Source organism: Chelonoidis abingdonii, chromosome 4 (genome assembly GCF_003597395.2).
Source record: "Chelonoidis abingdonii isolate Lonesome George chromosome 4, CheloAbing_2.0, whole genome shotgun sequence".
NCBI classification, from domain to species: domain Eukaryota; kingdom Metazoa; phylum Chordata; order Testudines; family Testudinidae; genus Chelonoidis; species Chelonoidis abingdonii.
Window position 1 is genome coordinate 46,925,461 of NC_133772.1, and position 24,850 is coordinate 46,950,310.

The 24,850-nt window shown below is 39.5% G+C and overlaps 1 protein-coding gene across 1 annotated transcript in view; it reads left to right on the top strand.

Moving 5' to 3' along the window:
- Positions 1-24,850, top strand: part of ABCC8 (ATP binding cassette subfamily C member 8) — a 134,769-nt gene that overhangs the window by 84,953 nt on the left and 24,966 nt on the right. The window contains exons 19-29 of the mRNA XM_032799206.2: positions 136-234; positions 3,436-3,520; positions 5,254-5,334; positions 8,086-8,223; positions 13,317-13,442; positions 14,376-14,475; positions 17,327-17,574; positions 19,527-19,687; positions 21,130-21,199; positions 21,876-22,033; positions 23,150-23,242. Of these exons, the coding sequence (XP_032655097.1) occupies positions 136-234; positions 3,436-3,520; positions 5,254-5,334; positions 8,086-8,223; positions 13,317-13,442; positions 14,376-14,475; positions 17,327-17,574; positions 19,527-19,687; positions 21,130-21,199; positions 21,876-22,033; positions 23,150-23,242 (1,359 nt within the window). The remainder of the gene's footprint in view (positions 1-135; positions 235-3,435; positions 3,521-5,253; positions 5,335-8,085; positions 8,224-13,316; positions 13,443-14,375; positions 14,476-17,326; positions 17,575-19,526; positions 19,688-21,129; positions 21,200-21,875; positions 22,034-23,149; positions 23,243-24,850) is intronic.

Genomic DNA, 24,850 nt, shown 5'->3' on the forward strand with positions numbered 1-24,850 from the left:
AAATTCATTTGCCTTAATGAAGGGAAATAGAAAGGTTGCATTAGTGAAGACTCATTACCAGTTTCTGCATTATATGTTTGTTTTTTGTTTTGTTTTTTAATTGTACTGATGAGGTGGGAATTCCTGTTTTTCCAGGAAAAGAGGATCAGTGGCATATGCCTCACAGAAACCATGGCTACTCAATGCTACTGTGGAAGAGAATATCATTTTTGAAAGCCCCTTCAACAAACAAAGGTAACATGTTTCAGCACCCTGACAATAAAAGGAAGGGAAAGATTAATTGCCTTTCATAGAGACAACTGCATTAGCTGTTTATGGCTAACAGGTCATAGTCTCCTCCTTGGTTACCTGGTTTGCCACTAATGGTGTCTTGGTATGATGCACGGCATGGTCAGGTGACTGAGAGATCTCCTTCTCGCCAGTAGTCCTGTGTTGACAGCAGACATAATATTGCTTGTTGAATACAAGAGGGAACTTCTCACTGTTTAGATAGTGGTCCATGTCCCCACAATGGACATATGTTCCTGAGAGAGAGGATAGTCATCCACTCAGCAGGCTCAGTGGCTCTGGACCAAATTCTGTTCTCAATCACTCTGATTTTACACTAGTGTAATGGAAGAATTGGGTGTATTTTATCTGCTCCTGTATGAGACAGACACAATGGGCCTAATTCTGATCCAATTTGTCCTAGTTTAATTGCACTGACTTCAGCGGAGATACTCCTGATTTATATTGGCATAAGCGAACTCAAAATCAGTCCCAATGCCTTCAGTCACAGCTGCTCAGATGGTGCCCCTCCTCTCCTACTCCCTCTGACAGGGGTTGGCTCAAAGAGCTTAACTGAGCCCTTTGGCTTCCGTGGGAGTTTCATTTGTGTAGAGGACAGGAGAATTTGGTTCATTTTTCTAAGAAAACAGAGTTATGCTCCTGTAAGACTGAGACGCTGGAACTAAAGTTACTCATTTCATTGCAAAAGAATCCAGTGTTTACGTCAGATTGCCACAATAAATGTCCAATGATAACATTGTTTCAGCTAACTGGGCTACCCCAGAGATACACATGCCATTACTGACATTTATTATTCAATATTGAACCACCTCTTCACAAGAAAACTGTGAAAACTCCTTATAATTTCCCAGATATGACATTGTATTTACCCATGTCTTACACTTCCAGAGCCAGCCTCTCTATTGTGTACTGTCTGCCCATATTTGTGGCATTTGCAACTTCTGCTCAGTACTGTTGGGAATAATATCAGTGTTACAAACTTTTAGGTTGTATGTTGGAACCCTGTTTTTTTATTACAAATGTAACTGCACTTTAAATAATGCTGTTTTGAGGGAGGAAGCTGGTGTGCCAGCAAAAGTAATTACTAGACAACCCATTCTCCTTTCAAAAAACACAGAACATTAAACAAACACTTCAGCTCTAGGTCTGGGACCATCTGTTAGGTGAACAACTGACCATATGTTTCTGAGGCATAAATTTACAAACTGCACCTTCAGCCAGATATATTTTGATATTTGATGTATTTTGATCAATTTCTTGTGACAGTGTATGTATGATAAAAATTCATCTGACTTGGTAGTGCATGGAGATCCACCAAAAAATTCATTTTAGGAGCTTTTGTTCCTTCCAAAGGACAGCTGTGTGAGATGCACAGTATTTAACAGACCACAGTGGCACTTTTGAGTAAATTCTCTTGTAAGTTGATCTTAAAACTTTTTTAAAATTTAAAAATTTGAGGTGTTATTGATTATAAGTGGTATGTTTGTGTTTAACCTGGGTGGATCAGCTAATCTTTGAACTCCATTTTTTTGCATTTTGAAATAGCATTTGCATTGAATCTCTACTATTATTGACTTAGGAAAGGAAGGAGGGAGTAGCAAAAAAAATGCTATTTGAAAAATAAAAATAGTTTGAGTAGATTTTTTTTTTATTTGAAGGGGTCTTGCTAAGTGCTCTGTTGCAACATTTTTCTTTCCAAATGACTCTTTTTTGCATTGCTCAGGAGATTAAATAGGCCAAATTCTACTCAGATTTAGACCCTGTGCAATCATTGACTCCAGTGGAATTGCATGGAATGAAAATCAGTGACAAATCTGACCCCGGTGGCTTCTGAATCTAGGAATGTTGTCATGTCTCCCTTCATTTTTGCCACCAGTGCCCTGCTCTCTCTTGGCTGCTAGGGTTCTATCCAATAAAACAGTTGAACAAGCTTAATTAGAAATATTGATAGAATAATCCCACTTGATTGAATAAGATCTTTACGAGTTCCTGTTAATTTGAAACCTAAAAAGTCTCTTAAAGTGAGTTTAAAATAGGATCAGATGTCTCACCTGCTCCTGAGTAGAGCTCGCTGGGAATTTTCTGGTGAAACAGTTTTTTGTCAGAAATGTTGGTTTTTCAAAATTGAAACTTTTTGCAGGAAAGGACTAGTTGTGAAGAGCGTTTTTTGGGTCAGAGTGAAATTTCTGGTCATAATGAGAAAGAGAGAGGAACTCCAGAACAGAATCTCTGAACCAGCAGAACAGGGACTTGAACATGGGTCTCCTGTATCCCAGCTGAGTGCCTTAAGTACTGGCTATTGACTATTTTGGGGTCTCTCTCACTCTCTGTTGTTCATTTGTTTATTATTGTTTATTTTGGGTTTTTTGGTGGAAAATTTTTGAAGATCTCCATTTTGTTCCAATGTGGAACAGGAAAACCATTTCCTATCCATCTCCACTCCTGAGTCCCTCTCCCAATTTTGGTGGCTATACAATCACATTGTGTATGTTTTTACTGTTTCTCCCTTGTTTCTGTGAAAGGCCCACACAAACAGAGGAAACTATGGTCCTGATGCTGCAAACAAGTAACCCTTAAAGAATAACAGTGCATCATAAAAGAACCAGTGCCTGCTCTCCCTATTTTTAGCCTGTAAATATTTTTAATTGGTCTGGGGAGCTGGTCTAAGGCAGGGCCACCCGGGGGAGGGGGGGGGCAAGTGGGGCAATTTGCCCCGGGCCTCGGGCCCCGCAGGGGCCCTGCGAGCCCTGGCCCAGTGGTGGTCCGGGTCTTTGGCAGCATTTCGGCAGCCGGGGGCCCTCCGGTGCTGCTGAAGACGCGGAGCGACTGAAAGGCCTCCCACCGCCGAAATGCCGCCGAAGACCCGGACCACTGCCGGGTGAGTACAAGCGCCGTAGCTCCCCTGCTTTGCCCCAAGCCCCCTGAATCCTCTGGACAACCCTAGTCTCAGGTGCTTTGCTAGCCAAAATGTCATTTACTTGACTATGATTGAAAGGGATTCCATTAGAACAATTAGTGCCTAACAAACAAGTCTTTTCCACCGTGTGACTTTTTACAGCTGGTTAATCTTTGCTCCTATGCAGGTAGAAAGAGTGTTTCTCTGGCAATATCTGTGTAGATTTTGTATTATCTTTTTTGTTTCCACAGGTACAAAGCAGTAATTGACGCTTGCTCCCTTCAACCTGATATTGACATTCTTCCTCATGGAGACCAAACCCAGATTGGAGAGAGGGTCAGTAACCATCTACAGGATTTGTTTTTGTGTTTTTTCTTTAAATCGTTTGAGTACTCTAGTTGCCAAATAAATCTTTGAGTTAAATATACTTTTGGATCATTAGTCTGAAAGCTCGTCGCTTGGTAAATATGGGAACATTGCTGTTTGTGTGAAATGTGTTGGTTTAAATGTTCTGCTATCAGAATGTTTTATTAGTCCCACGGTCGCTATCTGAAATATCAGTGCTCAAGCGTCACTCTTTGCAGTTTGGTGTCTACAGGCATATAATAAAAATAAAACTTTACAGTTTTAGAGCACCTTCCATCTGAAGGTATCAGGTAATTAACAAACAAATGAATTAAGCCTTGCTATACCCTGGTGAAGTAAGAAAATGCTAATACATTGCAGCTGAAGAAACCAAGGCACAGAGATAAGGAATTTGCTCTAAGCTACACAGTAAATCTCTGAGACCAGGTGGGTGAGGTAATATCTTTGATTGGACCAACTTGTTTTAGTGAGTGAGACAAGCTTTCCAACTTACACGAGCTCTTCTTCAGGTAAACTTTATCTGAGAAGAGCTGTGTGTAGCTCGAAAACTTCTCTCTCGCCAACAGAAGTTGGTCCAATCAAAGATATTACCTCACTCACATTGTCTCTCTAATATCCTGGGCCCGACACGGCTACAACTACGTAGAGTAAATCTGGGCCAGGGCTGGGAATAGAACCTAGATCTCTCATAGCCACCAGATTATGTTTCATCTCAACATAGTCTGATATTGTGATTAAAAATTACCTCTTGTAATTCAGTTACCTAGTATAATTATGATACTGTAGATAAATAATATAGCATCACAGCATTGTACAAACCTTCACATGCCTCTAGAATGTTCTCAAACCAATGTTTCTCAATAAATGATTGGGGGAGTGCCAATTAAAATGTAATTTTAAAAATTGCTGCTACCTTTACATGAAAAATAAATGTGTTATGGGAAAACTCTACCCTTCCTTTGCACCCCACCAGAAGCTGAAAATGTCATTTAGTTTATACACTCAACTCAAGGACAGGGTGTCCAAAGGTCATCTGCAAACCCAGATCTCTTCAGTGGCACAACCAATGCATCATGACCTTCTCACTAAAAAATGAGTCTAAGGACTAAAGTTAAACTGTTAAGACCTTATTTAAACACCTGAACAAATGGGCTTTTTTTTCAAACGTGTCAAGCACCCAGCTTTTCCCATGGAACTGAATATGGACATAAAACTTAACTTTAGCCACCTATATTTTAAAAATCTAGGTCTAATGCACTAAAAGTTCTCCACTGATGTGGAAGTACATTTTGAGTGTGGACAAAGAACATTAACAAGTCAGTTCCAGCTGCTGGTAGCATACAACTGAGGTCATTTAAAAGTTTCCTCTTACCTTGTAAGAGGAAATCTGGAACATCTCAGCAAATCAGTGTAATCTGCATTGCAGTTGCATTTGCTCAATAGCAATGAAGGCTTTAACAATTTTACAGTTGTGTATATATGGCCCAAAATTCATGGTAAAGCATTCCAGATATCAAGGCAGTTAGTCTGCTGCTTTCCCAAATGAACAGTAGGGCTACTTTTTCAAAAGGATATACCTGGATTCTTTCACTCCATGGTGTCTTCTCCACAAAAACTTCTAACAAAGCAAAATTTGAGTATTCTGATTTTAGAGCTGGATTAGAGATTTTGTGATCAATTTATTTTTATCTGTTTAATTCCAGGGTATCAATCTTTCTGGAGGGCAGCGCCAGCGCATCAGTGTGGCAAGAGCACTTTACCAGCAGACAAATGTTGTGTTCCTGGTGAGTAGATGCCATTATGTCTGAGCTGTAAGTTGCAGCATCAAATACACCTCTACCTCGATATAACACTGTCCTCGGGAGCCAAAAAATCTTACCACGTTATAGGTTAAACCGCGTTATATCGAACTTGCTTTGATCCACCGGCGTGCGCAGCCCCACCTCCCGGAGCACTGCTTTACCGCGTTATATCCGGATTCCTGTTATATCGGGTTGGGTTATATCGAGGTAGAGGTGTATAGTCATTCAAAATGTTTAATGGGCAGAAAATGAAATTCTGCTCCACTGAACCAAAGGGGTAGTTGCAACTGAAATATGCACTACTTTATTTTACATTTGTTATAGCTAAGATACTCAGGGGACAGACACACACACACACACACACACACCCATAAATACCACAGATCTTAAGATAAATAATGTAAATAGAAATCATGGATTTGATCCTTCACTTTATCCTGTGGCTGGGAACGTGCCTCCCAGCCTGGGTAGACAGGCTCAAGTTAGTGCACTAAAAATAGCAGTGTGGATGTTGTGACATGGATGGCAGCATGGGATAGCAGCCTGAATCCAAGTCCCTCTGACCCCTGGGTTTGAGCTTGGGTGGTTGACCCATGCCATCGCCCACATCACAACGTCCATACCACTCCCTGCTGCAATATAGACATGCCCTCCTCAGTTTCTATTTGAAATGCTGCTTTGATCACTGCATTTATTTTTGGTACTTCAAGATTGTATTTGAGCTAGTACATTTCAAATATTGACTGCAGTATTTGTAAAAATTCCTAAATTCTCGTCCATAAAATTAATATTGTCTGTGCCTAAGGCATCTCTTTTCTTTGTGGAAACAAACTCTCTGCCCATCCTGAATTGTTCTCTGCGTATTTTGCCCCAACTGCAGTGGAGCTACTATGGGGAGTGGGATTAGGTCCTTGGATTAGTATGAGGAAGAATCAAGTAATCCCCCCCCATACACACGCTCACTAATGGGTTTATTGATTCTCCTAGTTGATAGTTTCTCTTTTGAGCTCAGCTTTCAAGTGTATGACCCCTTTCAAGTCCTCTGTGCCAGCCATGTCATGTGGAGTCAGGAAGGCATTACATATCAGACAACATCCCTAAGAGCCTAGGAGGCAGATTCACAGGCCTGTCTTTATGAGAAGGTCTATAGCAATTATGTGACTGCCCCAATGAGTGAAAACCCTTTCACAACATGAGTAGCTCTTCCTGGGCAGTGAATATAGCACAAGTAGAGCTGAGTTGTCCAGCCAAGTGCCACAGTGGAGCAGGGCCAATATTGGGCCATAAGTTGCCTTTGTCTGTCACGAAGAGTACAACATTGCATATATAGCAGGCATGCACAAAAACCATAGTTAAGGAACATGATCAGTTTTGATCCAAATCCATAGAGCAAGGAAATTCAGCCTTTCACCTGTCAACTTCAGATACATTTTTTTAACCTGCACAGTATTTTAGATATATGGTTCCCATGGACTTTAGTTGGAACTGAGTGACTAAAACTCCATGCAAAGATTTGAGAATATGCTCTTTGTCAGGGTGTGAGGTTACTGTAACATATATCTGACCATACCTGACACCTTGAATTTCCTTCATTTCTATCCTTCATTTTATTATATTCTGATTTATTACACCCTCAAAAATCATCATCCCTACATCATCATTGCTTCTAGATATTTTAAATTACTTTTATTGATTTTTGTAAATGTACCAATACAACAATGAATGTATTAAATGTAATTACAATATGACATTATTCCAGAATTGGGGGGGTGGAAATAAGGGTGTCAGATTTTCAAAAGCATCTAGCTTTGACCTGACTCTGCCTCCATTGAATTTGATTGCAAAACTCCTGTTGATTTCAGTGGGATAGAGCAGACTTAACTCAATGCTCAGAGAACAAAATTCCACATAAAAAGAATCAGTATAATTACCTTAATAAACAATATCCAGTGGGAAGACAATGTAAATCCTACCAGTAATATTAGTACCACCTTTTACATGCGATGTTCGTAATTCTGAATATAAACGGGATCAAATGAATAAATCCTCAATAAATGTTAGATCTTTCCTCAATTAATTAAATACAAATCAGTGAGTCAGTAGGACAGAATTCATCTAATTTTAGCCCTTAAAAGCAATCAGCTGGTGAAGATCATAGAACTGATCAATCTTTCTCTCTCAGTGGTTTTTCAATAGGGAAATTTCTCTCAGAGGTGGGAATAGATAACTCACAAGGGAGCAAGTATGTCACCAAGGAAATCAAGATGTGCTTATACTCTGTTTCTCTGGAGGACTTCAAGTCAGGCACACCATAGTTTTAGGCTACTGTTGACTTCACTATGTCAGGCCTAAATAGGAGCTTGTGAATACTGCAGTGCCATGTAGACAAGCCCTTAGTTACACCAGTATATCAATATCTGAAGAGTGCAGGTAAATAAACTGGCAATTACCCTAAGGCTCAGTAAACCACAGCACAAGTCTAGCTAAAATTACCACCTTTCAGCTTAGTCATTGCTTAGTTAATTCATGCTTTGTTGCCATCTATCTGAGAATCCCCTGCCACTGCAAAATATTGATTTACTGTTAATCTTCTCCTCTCTCTGGTTGTCCGTGTTGATCTAACTGATTTAACAGAAGACAGCACTAGTGTTAAAATATATCACTTCCATTAAATCCTGTAAAGGCTTGGCTGCAACAGTATGGCATGTACTTAATCTCTTTTCGCATGGCTAGGACGATCCGTTTTCTGCACTGGATATCCACTTAAGTGACCATCTTATGCAGGAAGGGATCCTGAAAATGCTAAGGGAAGACAAGAGAACCATTATCCTGGTCACCCACAAACTACAGTACCTGCCACATGCTGACTGGGTAAGAAAACTGTCATTTTTAATGATGAAATTGAAAAGTGACTTGTAAGTGACTTCTATTGCTATAAAATAAACATTACAGGTCTGTCGCAACTTATGCACATTTAACATGCACAATTTCAGCTTTGCGCAGTTGGCAAAAACCAAAAAAAAAAAAGAGAAAAATAACAATTTTAATACTGTACCTTTAGTGCAGGCGATTCTGCCCACCATTCAACTCAATGTAATTTTGACTAGACGCAGTTTTCGCTTTACGCGTTAACGATGGAACGGAACGCCCGCATAAGATGAGACTCACCTGTACTGAAAATAATCTTTTTGCATTTCTGTATCGACAGGACTGCATAGGGAGAATGTGTATTATTAACATTTTCAAAATTTACTAGCGATTTTGGATGCCCTTTAATTTTTCAATTCTCAACTTGAAACACCTTAAAGGGGCCTGATTTTCAGAGGGTGGCCAATTCTGGAAATTGAGTCCCTTTTAAGGCATCTCAAGTTGAGCACCCAAAAACCGATACCCAAAATCACAAGTCCCTTTTGAGAATCTGGTCTACATGATGTCCTTCAAACAGCTGAAGATATTGGAATGATACATCTGTTTATATCTTTGACATCACTATGCAGTTATTTTATTACCACAGAAGAAAACCATTATAAGGAGATTGAGTCAAAGGAAGACACAAGGGGAAAAAATTGACACTTCTTGGCCTTCATTTGTAGTAAATAACATATTGAGATGGGCACTTCCCTTTCAAAATAATTCCATTATTTAGGTAGTTGTCTATTTTATATCTTGTTGCTGATAGACTAAACGGAAGTAGCATTTTCATGTACAAATACCAAAGTTTTGTTTGTTGTTTTGTTTTTGATTAGGTTGCACACGTCTTCATTGTGTTGTTATCTTGTACCAGCAACACATGCCTTCCTGTCCACAAGGATTGATTATTGTAATTGCTTCTCCTAGCAGGGCTTCAGTCACTTGCAATAGATACGTAATGCAGCAGCACAGTTATTCCCTGGCCGGAGCAAGTATTCTCATACCACTCCCACCCTTGCATTCTTCATACTGGCTTTTCATAACGTTGCAGATAGATTTCTAAACAGGTCCTTTTGGTTTTTAAATCTCTTTATAATGTCTGCTCTGACCTCTTCCTTCAGTCATTTATCATCATCATGCTAAGATAAGTAAGCAATTCTGCCTTTGCTGTGGTGTCCCTAGGATATGGAATTCCCTCCCTCTAGACATCTGTCTTAGTCCATCCCTTCCCATTTTTCAACAATACCTATATGCATTTTTTCCAAAGATGATTTTTTTAAACAAGTTCAGCTGTTGACCTTATATTAATAACCTCTTCCCTCCTTTTCATTTGTTAAAAACATGTATGTTGGCCTTATTTAAAATGTTCTGAGTGGTTATTAATAATAATAAATTATTTTTAATATTGTTGTTACTGTAATACTGTATAGGCCCAAATGCGTGCAAGGTGCAAAGGGGCTTTTAAAATGCAAGTTATAATTAGTTGTCATTATCTAGTATTAGGCTAGATCACGCAGTCCTTTCTCAGGGAAAACTCTCATTAAAGCCAGTGGGAGTTTGTCTAAGGCAGGGCAACAAGACTTGTACTAGTTGTTCCTATTGTTATTCATTAAGAAATTTCTCAGACTTTTAATGTGAAATATATATGTCAAATGACACACCTAAACTTTCCTGCAAAACCTTTGAGAGAATTAGAGTCCCAGTTTTAGAAGGTGTTTCCTGAGTAGATGTCATCAAAAAATAGGGCTTTTTTTCCTGTGGAAATTTTTGGCACAGACAAAACAAAAAGTCAGGGTTTTTCCATGGAAATAAAGTTTTCAGTGAAAAATCCAAATCTGAAATATTTTGGTCAAAGACTATAATATTCCAATTCACAAATGTTGCTATGGTGCCTCATGGGAGTTGTAGTTTGGCTGCCTCGTGCTCCTATTTTCTATAGACTGGGCTCCCTGTCAGACTACATCTCCTGTGATGCACCAGAGTCCAGCCTGTGGTGAGGGGAAGCGATGCATCATGGCAGTGATGCATCATGGAAGGTGAAGTCTAGGTGCTTCAAAATTTTTCAGTTTTCAGACATTCATTTTTCAATGAAAAATTAAACTTTTCCATAGAAAACAGAGACATTTTAAAAAAGTGTTTGTTTTTCAGTGGAAAATTGGGTTTAAAAAAAATGTTTTGACTGAAAATTTTTGACTAGCCCTATGCCTGAGAGGTGCTGAATACCCTCAGCTCCCATTGACTTCAGCTGAAATTGTCAGTTCAAGTCACTGAGCTTCATTTCCTTCAGCTTTCCTCAGTGTTAATCAGAAGGAACTCTGCTGAAGTTACTGAAGTTACGTTATTTTCAAATTGGTGCAAGTGAGATCAGAAGGAGGCCCATTGACTTGAAATCAATAGGAGTTAAGAGGGCCCCACATTCTTCAGGTTTAGACCAATGTGACTATAATAATTTCCTCCAAAAAGGTGTGTTTCTTCCATCTAAAGTTCACTGTTTGGAAAGCTTTAATAACCAGAACCCCACTGCATTTCCCAAAGGCCCATGGTGGCAAACAGGCTGTGGAACCAGAATATTTACATGTAATTTCCTGCATGAAGAGCCAAGGTGCTGGGCACAGCATGTAGCTAGAAGTCTGTGTTTTCATTTTTCAGTGGTGACAGCTCTAACTTGTGAATTGTTATCTTGTTAATAAACTGTGTTTAGAGAGAGTTATAAGCTAGGTAAGCTAGGAACAAAGAATTAAAAGCAATCTGTGTCATTAATATGAGGCATAGGATGCTGAGGTGTGTTTTTTAAAGGGAATAAGTGTTGAAGGATAAACATTTTTTTTTTAAGAAATGGATTAATTCTCAGAAACAGTAGCTTATTTCAACACAGAGGCAAAAATCTGTCCAGGCCCCACAGTATCTCAAACTAAGGTGATATAAATAAAAAATAATAAAATTCAATGAACAGACTTGAATTTCCACTGCCTAGCACTTTGTATGCACAGCTGTGCAAAATGAGTATAAAATATTACCAGGCCAGAATGTGTTTTGCACCCCCTTTGCGCAAGGGGTGATGCGTATAACAGATGTAAGTCAGTGGAGAATCAGACCCAGCGTGGCTAATTCTGTTATTTTATGCTACTACAATGGCACTGACTTCACTGCATAAGTAATAGCAGCATTTGACTCATTCCCTATTCTCATGACACACTACAGAAGAGGTGTCATTATCCCACTTTAACAGTAGGGTTAATTGTCTTACCCAATGTCATGTAGCAAGTCAGTAGCAGGGAATTAAAGTACAGGAGTTCCCGGCTCGCTCACTCGTCTTTATACGCTCTAGGACCAACTAAACTCCTTGTGCTGGGGACCATCTCTTCACATATGTTTGCATAGCACCTGGTACAGTGGGGTCCCAATACTCAAAGGGGCACGTGAGCATTTTTAGAATTCCAATGTTAGTCAAATGCCATGTTATATAATTTCTGTGCCCACACTTGTTCTCAGTCCACTACCTCATGCCACCCTCTTTAATTATAAAAATTAGCATAGCAAGCAAAGGATTTTTTAAGGGAAATATGCATTTGTGTTAAAATAGAGACATTCTGAGAATCTGTTGCCTTAAACTCACTGTGGGAAACTCTTCTGCTGAGTAGCCTCAATTGCTGCTTACTCTCATTTTACATTTTTTTTAAATATTTCAACCCTTGAGAACTAAAAATAGGTCTTTTTTTAAAAAATCTGTTTTATGCAATAAGATAAATTCAACTAAATGTGGCTTGTGGGAAGGTTGTGCTGCATACTGAATCATTTTCAGGTAATATGCCATACATTGAGCCACATCACATCTAAGAATATCTCATGCTGACTACAACTGATGATGCTTGAAACATAATACATGCCATCCTACAAATGAAGCAAAAATAGATGTAGTTATGGCATACATTCTGTGCATGTTCAAAGCAAATGATGCCATGATGTAAAGGCAAAGGAAGGCATATGGAACCTGGCATTCAGAGGCTGCTGAAGAGGAGAGGGATTGTCCTGTGTCATTTGAAAATGACAAATGCTGTCTGAGGATGAGGAGCCCAGAATGCCAGCAGACTTTGTGTGGGCTCATATCCTGAGTTTACTTACTCCATTAAAGTGGAATTCATGTTTGGAGCGATGAACATAAGGGACTCCATCCTGCCCTGCAATAAATCCCTTTGTGCCACTCTACCATAAAGGAATCCCCAGCAGACATAAAACCGGAAGAGCTGGCTCTAAAACAGCTCCTTCTGCCCATCCCCTGTGCAGTAGGGGGCTTATCAGGAATGGGAGAGGCCTGAACATTATATACTTTAGTGATCCTGGGTCAATGGAGCAACCTACAAGGAGCCATTCCTGGACAGTACAGTTTGAAACAGCTGAGGCTGCTTTAATTTATTCTGGTAGGCGGAAGAAGCCCTAGCCAGTCCCAGGATTGGGAGGATCAAAAAATGAACCCCACTCCACCCCCCTTTCTGGTTCACCACGCTCAGCTCAGGCAGCACATCAGAGGATTGAACCAGTGTTATCCCTGCTTGGATTTCAGCCATGATGCTTGCTGAAGCTCTGAAGATTCTGGGGATTGTAACTGTGAATAAGATCCCCATCCCTTCTGACAGTAACAGCTATTGTGAAGTATTGGGTCCATTCTGGAGTAAAAAAATGATGCCTCCTCGAGGAAGGGCGAGTTGCTTGTTTCTCTTAAAGAAGGGAAAAGGGAACAACTGACTAAGGGGTAGCTAAATCCTTGGCAGCACTTCACAGGCCACTCTGAGGCAGGAATGACAGAGACGCTGAAGTTTGCGAAAATGAGAAGTGTCTTGAATCATAATGTCAAGTAGAAACAACAAAGAGTCCTTGTGGCACCTTAGAGACTAACAAATTTAGGATATCCTCCTTCTGCTATGTATCCATGTTGTCTATATTGATCTGTGGAATAGTATTGTTTTTATTTTTTGTACAGTGCCCAGATCACTGAATGCGAGCTTTATAAATATAACCAAATATCTCCTTGACAGTTTGTATTCCTAACCTCTTAGATCGTTGCAATGAAGGATGGTACCATTCAAAGAGAAGGGACACTCAAGGACATTCAGAAATCAGAGTCTGAGCTCTTTGAACACTGGAAAACACTCATGAATCGACAGGACCAAGAACTGGAGAAGGTTTATTATGTATTTTTTCTCAGTAGCCTAAAAAATGTATTCTTTATGTGGTGAAGCATTTTAAATTGAAAACATTAGTAACACTTACTCTGTGTGTGTGTGTGTGCACGCACATGTGTGTGTGTGTGTTTGAACTTCGCTTGAATGAACTTTGCTCCATTTATTAAGACAAAAACCTTAACTCTGCATGTATCATATTTTATCTGTAGTAGGTAGGACCTACATCCACCCTTTTTAGTGAAGCCCTATGGGGAATTTTCTTGCATGAGGAGCATGGAATTGGACCATTAAGTACGGAGAAAATTGAGTTAGTGACATGTACAGGAATAATTATACTGCAAATGGAAATGTTTGTTAAATTTAGCCATTGTACTGTTTTTAATTTTTTTTAAAATTCTTATATAACAACCACAAATGACTAGACTAGATCTTGTTAATTAAAATATTATGAGATAGGAAGATCCAGCATCTGAAACTATAGTGCTTAGTCAGGCAAGTGCTTTCTTCCATGGGAGCTTTGCCTAAGTGAGGACTGCAGAATCAGCCTCCGAAGATGGAAGGAATTCATGTCCTGAGTGTCAGTGTTTCAGGGGAACGTGACCTGTGTTCCCTCTCTGTGGTCTACTCCAGGAGTACCCAGTCAGGTTTCAGGACTCCAGCCATGACCTGAATCTGAGAGAGACCCGTGCCCATGTCCCACTCTCTTCTGACGGGGGAGTGGGGTGTTAAGGCTGCACAGCCCCCTGCTTTACACTGGGAATAATTTATGCCTTTTGGATTTAAAAATAGATGGCACATCAAACATACATGACAGCCAATTGTAATCCTCTCCCTTCCTTTTTACTGACATACTGATTTGAAAATACATTTTGTGACATCTGTAATTTTAAAAAACTTTATCAAGCAAAGCCACATGACTTGTCCTGCTTTTAGGAAACTATAATAGAAAGAAAAACTGTTTTGGAGAGGAAGAACCTCCGGAGGACCAGATATTCCCGAGAAGCTCTGCTAAAAGATGACGAAGAGGATGAAGGTAAAGTAATTTTTCTAAAAGGGCACCCTGAGACCCAGTGCTGACTGCATCGTTGTTTTACAGTTCAAACTGTTTTAGATGGAATCAATTCACAAATTTCAAGTTAGTAACAAAATCAATCTTTTCCAGGAGGAACTGTGGTCTGGTTCTTTATGTGGATTGTGGCTCCTAAGAGTTACATACTAAAACTGAGCTTTAATAGATAGTTAAAGAGAGCAATCTGAAGGTGCTGGTTAACCATTGGCCTTGTGAAGAGCTGTCAGAATTATTTCCACAGGATTGCTGATTTGGAGAAGCATCCCTAGTGAGGAAAGCTCTAAAGCACATACTTCATTTTAAGCATCTGCTTCACTTGCATCAAACTCAATGCTTAAGCGTAACCATGGGCTTCTAAATGTTTTCCTGAATAGGGATAGATTTAAGGAAGTGCTTACATGCTTTCCTGAATTAGGGCTTTAGTAAACTTTCCAACAACAATACACAAGAATTAGTGGGCCCAATTTTTCCATGGTGTAAGAGAGCTCAGGTCCACTGACTTTAGTGGAGTTTTGTCCAATTGCATTAACAGAAGATCTAGGCCAGTATCATTTGGACTGATTTGTTTCGCAGCTCAAAAAATATCACTACATTTTGAAAACATTTTGTTCCTTTTTTCCAGTCAGGAAAATGCGCACACAAAAATAATCCCATATTTGATTTGGAAGTTAATATAGGAAGTAACAAAGGTTGTTCCGCAACTTGTAGTTTATGGTTCTGGATTGTAGAAGCCTCAGGGGGCAGAGAAGGTGTACCCATTCTCTCTGCACTAGGCCATGCACCCTTATGGCACTATAGATTGTGTAATTTACGATATTGTGCCCTGATACTGCAATTAGCACATGGGCTGAGTACTGCTCCTGCATAGAGCCCTAATGACTTTAGTGGAGCTGTGCATGGGATATAGCACTGCATCCACACACTATCAATTGCTGGATTTGTTAGCAGCTCAGAGCAGGGACTGTGGCCCATACTATTGTCTGTGGCTGAGGAGCACACAGTGCAGTTCAGGATGGGGCATGCAAACATGAGGCTGCTCACCTTATGACCCCTAGCTGGCCTTAGGACCAGCAGTGCGCAGAAGTGGTTTTAAGACACCTCTCTTCTATTCAGATGCACCAAAATGAGCTCTGAGGCACATGGGAATCTGCCTTTTCAGCTTAAAAAAATCATAGAAGCATTTGAATTTCAAATAGGCAGCTTGCTGGAGATTTTTCTGTTCCTTTTTCAAGAAGGAAATAGAATCACAGAATATCAGGGTTGGAAGGGACCTCATGAGGTCATCTAGTCCAGCCCCCTGCTCAAAGCAGGACCAATCCCCAGCTAAATCATCCCAGCCAGGGCTTTGTCAAGCCTGACCTTAAAAAAACCCCTAAGGAAGGAGATTCCACCACCTCCCTAGGTAACCGTAGGTAATAGTGTATCCACAATGTATTTAGCGCTATCCATGTGTATTAAAGTATTTGAATGTTTATTTGACAAACTTACCAGATCATTTAGGGGGGAATTTTCTACAATGCCCACAAATCCTACTGTGCACATATTAATTTATTAGCAGTTATTTAAGAAACTTATGTTTCATGAAAACTAATCTTAGGTGAGCCTCAGAAGCCATAATGATGTAGCATTCATATACCCATGCTATTTCTTTCATAGTGATAGTCATGCAAAGGTTATATTTTCTTTTGGATTACAAATAAATTAATTTACAAAGATTAAATTATTCCAAGCATGTATAAATCATGGCAACTGGAAAAAAATTCTGAGTACCTTTAAAATAATTTAAATGCTATCTGAATGTGAGAGGATGGATGAATTAAAGGTGAATAGCTAGTGCCAACTGAATTTACAGACCTATCTATAGCCAGGGATCACTGGCCTGTGCTTTTACCTAGAAAAAAAAATCATTGTTTTATTTCATTATTATCAAGAAAATCTTGAACCAGTAAACTATAAATGTCACAAATACATTGATGTAAAGACATTGTTTATTGAGGGCTAACTTTTCCTTCACTTATGACCATGCACTTATGACTGATTCCAAAGGTGTGTTGGAAACTGAGGAGGTAATTTCACCCTAAAACTGTATTCCATTCAGTAAACTAAGCATGATGTCCATGTGTGAAGATGCAAGTGCTCCTTTACTCACTATCTCTCCCCTCTCATATTAAGTTAAATCTCCTCTCCTTGGTTTCAAACTGTGTGCAACCCCCATTCCAGCCTTCATCTCTGATCTTATTGCCTCTACACAAACTCCCATTCCTTACGTTCCACCTCAGTTTCGATCTTGACTGCCATCTTATACTACTTCTCCTATCTCCCACTTCACTCCATCTCATGCAGTCCCTTCTGCTTGGAATATTTGCCAAGTGCCCACTCTACTCCTTCAAAAACCAACTCTGATCTCCTGCTGGTTCTCTGAGGAATATTTGCTGTAATAATCACCCTGCAATTTGTGAGTGTTCTGCACTGCATTTTACTTGTTCCTTTAAAATACAATTTGTTGGCATATTTGTTTGCCATATTTAACCTATCAGAGAGCTTGTTCATTTACAGCATTGTGATTAGGATTCTGCAAAGCTCCTAAGCACCAGCCTACGGATTTTGCTGAATTGGGGTTTACATAAGTAATAGATAAAAATCTGTAACTAACAGACAGATGCATTTATGAAAAATTCATGGCATGTGAATAGTTTGAATTGTCCTTTTATTTTGCAATTTGGCACCTGCCATTTGATATGGAAAAAATGAATATAAAAGGTTTCCAGGGCAATGTTACAATCCAACAGTCTTTTTTTTCCCCTGCTGATTACAGAAGAAATAACAGAAAGCGATGATGATGACAACCTATCTTCTGTGCTACATCAGAGAGCAAAGATGCCTTGGCGAGCCTGTGGGAAGTACCTCAGCTCGGCAGGGATTCTGCTCTTGCCTTTACTTGTCCTTTCACAGTTCTTAAAACACACTGTTATGGTGGCTATTGACTACTGGCTTGCAAAGTGGACATCTGATGTCATTTCTGCAAAGAGTGACCTAGAACAAAAGAATTGTTCTGTATGCCAGGTACCGTACTTCTAAGTCAGTTCTTTTCTTTGACAAAGAAACATCTCCAAGTGCTAACTTCTGCTTGACCATTGACATGCAATATGCTGTATTGCTACTAAAATGTACATCACAGAATGTTTTCAGGGGCATCACATTTTGGGGGGAGGGGGTGTTTTGGTTTTTGTATTTTAGTTTCTCTCTCTCTGCTCTTCTTTTCCTTTTGCCACCCTTAGCATTGCTTGACAGACTATGTTTGCATCTTGTGACAGACCCAAGCCAGTGTGGTAGCAGGAGTTCTGGTAAAGGGCAAATATACTGGTCACTGGATGAGTAGTTTTCTGTTCTCGAGTGACCAGAGCAGGGGCTGCAACAGAGTAATCAGGAACCTGCTAGAACCAATTAAGGCAGACAGACTGATTAGAATACCTGCAGCCAATCAAGGCAGGCTAATCAGGCACCTGGGTAAAAAGGAGCTCATTCCAGTCAGGGAGGGGGAGCCAGAGGAGAGGAAGTGTGTGCGTGAGGAGCTGGGAGTAAGAGGTGTGAGGAGCTGAGAATGAAGAGTGTGCTGCTGGAGGACTAAGGAGTACAAGCGTTATCAGACACCAGGAGGAAGGTCCTGTGGTGAAGTTAAAGAAGGTGTTTGGAGGAGGCCAGGGGGAAGTAGCCCAGGGAGGTGTAGCTGCCATGCAGCTGTTACAAGAGGCACTATAGACAGCTGCAATCCACAGGGCCCTGGGCTGGAACCTGGAGTAGAGGGCAGGTCCAGGTTCCCCCCAAACCGTGCAACTCCTGATCAGACACAGGAGAAGTTGACCCAGACTGTGGGGAAGATCACTGAGGTGAGCAAATCTACCAATAAGCGAAGGGCCCACCAAGGTAGAGGAGGAACTTTGTCACAATCTCTAAAATAGTTTTGATAGAACTCACAACTCTTCTTTTTTTTTCTTTCTTTCTGTGCTGCAGCATTCTGGCTGCTGGTAAAGCATTCAGGCTGAGTTTCATAACAAGTGGGAACAAAGATCTTTCAGAATGAACTGTCTGTTCCAGGTTATTCTTCTTTGATTGACTTTGTCTTAATTTTGCACAAAATGGTAGGCTTGCCTAAGATTGGCAAGGTGTGACATATACAGTGCAGTCTTGCATATTTCCATCTCAGCCTCCTTTGGCATTAAATTACCTTGCTAATTGCTCAGGTGAACCGGAGAGTCACGTCCCAGGGGATTTTATCCTGCCAAGGCATCATTTGTGTTGAACAACATCATCATAATTAACATATTTTTTAAGACAGACTAATTAACTATCCCCATGGATCTGATACAATGATGACATTATTTCATTAAAATTCCAGTTGTCTTCTCTGAAGGGATTAATGTCTGTAAAGAAGCAGTCTTGACAATGGTCTAAATATGGTTTTAAACATTTTTCAATCCAAGGTATCACAGGTAGTGGCTGGATGGAAACCTAGGGTGAAATCCTGATGCCACTGAAGCCAAAGAGGAGTTTTGCTATTGACTTCAGTGAAGCCTTTGATTCATCCCTGGAGACTATTTTAAAGCTGAGTTTTAATGGGAAGTTATTAATAATTTATTTTACATTTTTCTGGGCTCTCTCCAGCTCCCACTGAAAAGGGGCTACTAGCATGTCATATTACAATCTTTAAAGGTATCTGTTTCCCCAACTGGAATTAACTAATGTATAATATCCTTGGATTCTTTTTAGGAGATTCCATGGCTTTTGAATTTTTAATCTAATCCAAACAGCATTTTTTCCTGAATAATGCTTAATTATGGCAAAGAATCATTGGCAAAACAAAATGAGGAAGCTTGTTCTGTCCCTGTTGTGTAGAGGAAAAGAGAACTTCTTCCTCAAGGCTGTCAATCCCACCTCCCCTTTTCTGAACGCAAACTGTATTTTAAATTATTAAAATATTAAAAATAATATTTTGCTTCTGTTTCTTTACTACTTAGGAATTTAATCATTCTCGCTATTCAAGGGTGTTCAGCATTCTCTGCTGCCTTGGGATTATACTATGTCTTGTCACGTCAATAGCAGTGGAGTGGACTGGTCTAAAAGTTGCCAAAAAACTACACTATTGTCTGCTGAATAAAATTATTTTGGCACCAATGAGGTACTACTTTGATTCTAATGTAAGCAGTAGTGCAGAGTAGAGGCTTGATATTCCTTATTTCAAGGCAGTCTTTCCTGTGCAGTTCCATTCTGAAGTTACTATGAATTAAAAAAATGTGAATTGGCTCATTGAAAGTCAATAGACACTACACATGTTTACACTATATAAAAATTCTACTTTCTGATTCAACAGATTGATTCCCCAGAGTCATATCTGCTGAAAATAAGTTTTTACTTCTTTTTACTCTTTTACACAAGAGAAACAGAGGAGGAGTCCATGAGTTGCAGATTCTATTCCATGATATTCATCATCAATGGAAACATTTGCTGAGGTATAAATATTTACACCTGAGCAACTCTGTTGAAGATAACAGAATGGAAGAAGTATCACCAATGGTGTCATTAAAGATAATGGGATTGAACAGGTGTCGCTGTGATCCTAATTTGGCCTTTATAACTTTTATTTCTGGTGATGATGCATGAGAGGGAAAGAACCCAGCTTGACTGTCAGAGCCCAGGATAGGACTGGCAGTTAGAAAAACGGCTGTTTATTTGCAAGCTTCATTTGACAAGGAAGTCACTGAGGGACAATAAGCATGGAACCCTTCAACACTATTTCTGCAAACTTACTTTTCAAAATAGAACCACACTTTAAAGTTAACTCTAACAATGGAAAAGTGTAACCTTCATTTAATCTTTGTTTTATGAATGCATACTTAATGGATAGAATATAAAATTAACACTAAATAAAAAATGAAATAGGCAGTAATAGAGTTAAAATATGCTCTGCATCCTTTTAAAAATCCTTTCTAAATTATTTGATATCCTTTGCTTCCTGTACTAAAAAAGGTCCCAATGACTTTGGTGGACTGTAACCTAAAATAGACATCTCCCTATGGTCACCTTGCTGTCGTATCCCCACAATAACTTCAGGTCATTTAAAATGTCATTAGTCCTTTTACACTGATAATTTTTTCACTGCTGTGTGTTGCTATTCCAAGAAAAATTAATGTGATCATGCAAGACTTGCAATTACATTTTGTCTGTATTTTTCCTCACTGAGGAGTGCTTTGTGTGTGTGTGTGTAATACATATTAAATAAACAAAATATTTCATATTATATATAATATATTTATAATATGAAATATTTTGTTTAATAATGTACCTTATATTGTGCGGAGAAGTTTTGTGAAATCTGGCGTGATAATTCATAGTCCTAGGACACAGTTATTCCTTTATTATGTCTGGTTTTGGAATGCAATGAGTTTGCCCTGATTTCAGCACAAAAGAGACTATAGACCTATTACTCATTCCCCACTCTTATCAGTAGATTGTGTTCCAGCTCAGTACAGAGCTAAAGAGAAATGGAAAGAAATGGGAAAGTATTTTAATATCTACTCGCGTATTAACTTTATGACCTTTCCTATGTACTGTCCATTTTAGATTTTTTGAAACAACACCACTGGGAAGCATCTTGAACAGATTTTCCGCTGATTGCAACACCATCGACCAGGTACAGCAACCACATAAATCTATTCTCCAGAAATGCATGCCGGTTTTCCCCTATCATCTTCAGCACAGAAAATGTACTGTCTGAATGCCGCCGTGTTGTGTTAAGAGAGACTAAATCTCATTTAGCTATAATTGATCTGAGAATTTTGTTGCATTTTAAATGCATTTTATATTTGTTTCGATTATGCCTTGCAGTGTTCAGAAAAAGAGACACCTGTTTTTAAAATCCATGCTGAAATACCTGTTTGGTTAGAGGCTTTTCAGATGCTGCGGGGTCTTGGTTATTTTATTTCTTCTATAAAGAAATGTAAAGGGACACAGTGTTGTCTCAGGGTTGGAGCACTTGCGCCAGAATGAACTAAAGATGTTTAGGGCACCTCCAACTAAAGAGGGTACCTAGGATAGTCACAGGCCGTGAAGCTGACTGGTTATTAACCGCATCTCCATTGCTAGCCGTGCAACATGTATTCTTTTGGAGGAATGTGCTCTGCAATGTATGCATGCAGAGGAGCTACATAGAAATACTATCAGGTTTCCCCAGAATCCATCAGCCAGTTCAGAAATGTTAATCTTCAAAGTTATGGTATCCTGTTTTTGTGAGTGGGAGGAGGGAGAATGAGATAAGATGTTGACTTGTATATTACTCCTTTGATATTTAATGCTCTTTATTTATCCAGCACATTCCTGCTACCTTGGAGTGCCTGAGCCGCTCCACTTTGCTGTGTGTATCTGCTCTTGCTGTAATCTCCTACGTCACACCAATGTTTCTCATTGCCCTGCTTCCTCTCGCTATCATATGTTATTTCATCCAGAAATACTTTCGAGTGGCCTCGAGGTAAGAGCATTGACTGGGCTCATTCTGGTATTCTGAAATTCATGGTCTGGGACCTGGGAATAGAGTTTTAAACTGTACCCTGCCAAGGTGGTACCCCTACATGAAAGCAAGTCAGGTCCATCACAGTAAAAATGTATCATTTTACAGCTGCATTGTTTATAACTATTAAATTAGAATTTCTGAGTGGGGAGAAAAGTTTGTTTCTATCATTAAACAAATGACCATGCCAGAATTCACAATCCACAGAACAAGAGCCAAATGCTAGCCTCTCCAGTGGGGTTGAGCCTTAGGAGAATTGTGTAGCTATAGCAGCAAAGCTGAAATGGCCAGAAGCATTTAGCTTGACCAGGGCAGATAGAAATGAAAAGTTCAGGGATCAAGGAAGAAAATTGAAGGGTGGAGCTTACTCCGCATCAGTACCACAGTTGCCTCTAAAAGATGCAGCATGCATTCACAACCTCAGTTGCTACTAGATGCCAGCAGGCCCATAGAGAGTTGGGAGACATCAACAGTATCCCTGTTTCTGTCTTTGTCCCTTTACAGCCATGTAGGTCTCCTCTCCACAGTGTTCAAGGAGTGCAAGTGGAAGCCTTCTGCCTAGATCCTGCATATGTGCCCAAATTGAGAAGGGACTACCTGCACCCTTTCCTACTTCCTGCAGGACTAAACTGAATTTAACTTTACATAGATCATCAATGCATACATTTATTTGGTGGTTATTGCTAAGCAGTGTAGCAAAAATCCATTGCTTATATTCATTTGAGTTAATTGAAGCCAGAATGGTGTTTCAGAAGTAAATCATTCCACATGAGAAACTGGAATATAGGAACAAGGTGCATGTGGGGGTGAAGTTTAGTAAGACCTCCCAGAGCTCCAGCACTGTGTGTTTCAGTTTAGTAAGAACGATCCTCCTGTTTTTCTAGGAGCATCTGTCTTAGTGCAAGAGTCCCATTAACATCTCAGAGTCTTTGCATTTGAAATTCTGCCATTTTAGGATCATAGGCATGAGATTCTGTTCTGTAGATGTTTCATTCTACTCCCCAAGACACTGTAGTGCCTGTTGCAAAAAGATCACAGTACTATTAAAACTGATTTTCTTTTTTAAATAATTTCCAGAGACCTGCAACAGTTGGATGACAGCACCCAGCTGCCATTACTTTGCCATTTTTCAGAGACTGTGGAAGGTTTGACCACTATACGAGCATTCAGGTATATTTTTGAGAAAAAATTATATTGTGTTTTGATATATATTAGATATAGGATATATGTCATGAATGAAATGTTCAACCTGCTCTTAACTGGGCACCACTTTTACAACTCTGGTTTTGTAGGTGCAGATAATTATAGTTTGGGTCACTTAGAAGTTTAAGTACCTAACTGCATCAGTAAATGAAGTTCTTGGACACTTAAGTGACCTAAAATGTGGATGCCAATAATTTCCGGGGTGGAGGGGCAAAATTGCACCCCCAGTTATTTAATTCACACCTGCAAGAATGGAGGCTGGTGGCTACAAATCTGGGCATTTATGAAGAATTTAAAGAACAGTGCAATGATCTCTAAGTCCTTGCTTGCCTGACTGGTCTTAGGCCATAACATCTATTTAGACCTCCAGAAACAGCTGAGGAAGATCTAATAACACACCTGAGTTGTGCTTCTCTATTACAAACATTATATTCCCTGAGGTGTGTCAGTAAAAGTTCTGCCAAACCTACCAGCTGCTTCCCCAAACCAACATTATCTCTGTCATTTCTGGGTTAAGTCAAAGCCCCTGTCTCATCTACACATACACATGTTGCAAGTTAACATTGCTACTGACAACTCACCTTTGGAATTCTGTAATTCTTTGTGAAAACAACAAGGAGTCCTTGTGGTACCTTGGAGACTAACAAATGTATTTGGGCATAAGTTTTCATGGGCTAGAATCCACTTCATCAGATGCATGGGTTCTAGCCCACAAAAGCTTATTCCCAAATAAATTTGTTAGTCTCTAAGGTGCCACAAGGACTCGTCGTTGTTTTTCCTGATACAGACTAACATGGCTGCCATTCTGAAATAATTCTTTGTGGTCATTCCTGTACAACCTTAATGTTTTATTTACATAATTGTATAATACTTTTCAACTACAAAGTTATGAACCTATAGGGTCTTTTGCATTTAATTTCCTTTCTTTTCTGTTTCATTTTTTTAAGAACAGAAAAAATTGAGATAAAAAACATATTGCCTGTATTTAATTATGTTAGTATTTAAATTGTCCCAGTCAGGCTCTGAACTTCATAGCTGAATGAGAGTACAGTCTGCTTACATTTTGCAAGTGTTTGGAAAGCAAATAGTATTTCTCAGTATTAATTATTATGATTGTGCTTCTTGTTTGTTTAAGTGTCAATAGTCGTCTCTAGTTTATTGGTATGTGTTCCCCTGTGTGCCTTATTAGGGAAATTTATTATTCCATTCTGATTTTTAATCCTTGCTTTCCACCTTGTCTCTTATCCCAATCCTATTCTACTCTGGCAGAAATTGAGAGATTTTGTGACCATTAGTGCTGTACTGCTTCAGATTTTGCTACAATAAATCACTCCTAATACCATCTCACTGATACCCTTGGTTGTTTAGAATACTCCCTCGTGATTCCCTCCTCCTCTCCATCACCTTGAAACAAACTGCTCCAGCAAAGCCTGTTCAGAATTTAGGGAGCCTCATGTTCGCGATTTCATCAGTTTGAAATCCCAGGCTAACTGATGAATCTTTGCCCCAAACAGCAGGAGACATTCAGTAGGTTTTGTATTCCATCTACATGCCAAGCTTCTGTGTCAGTGTGTA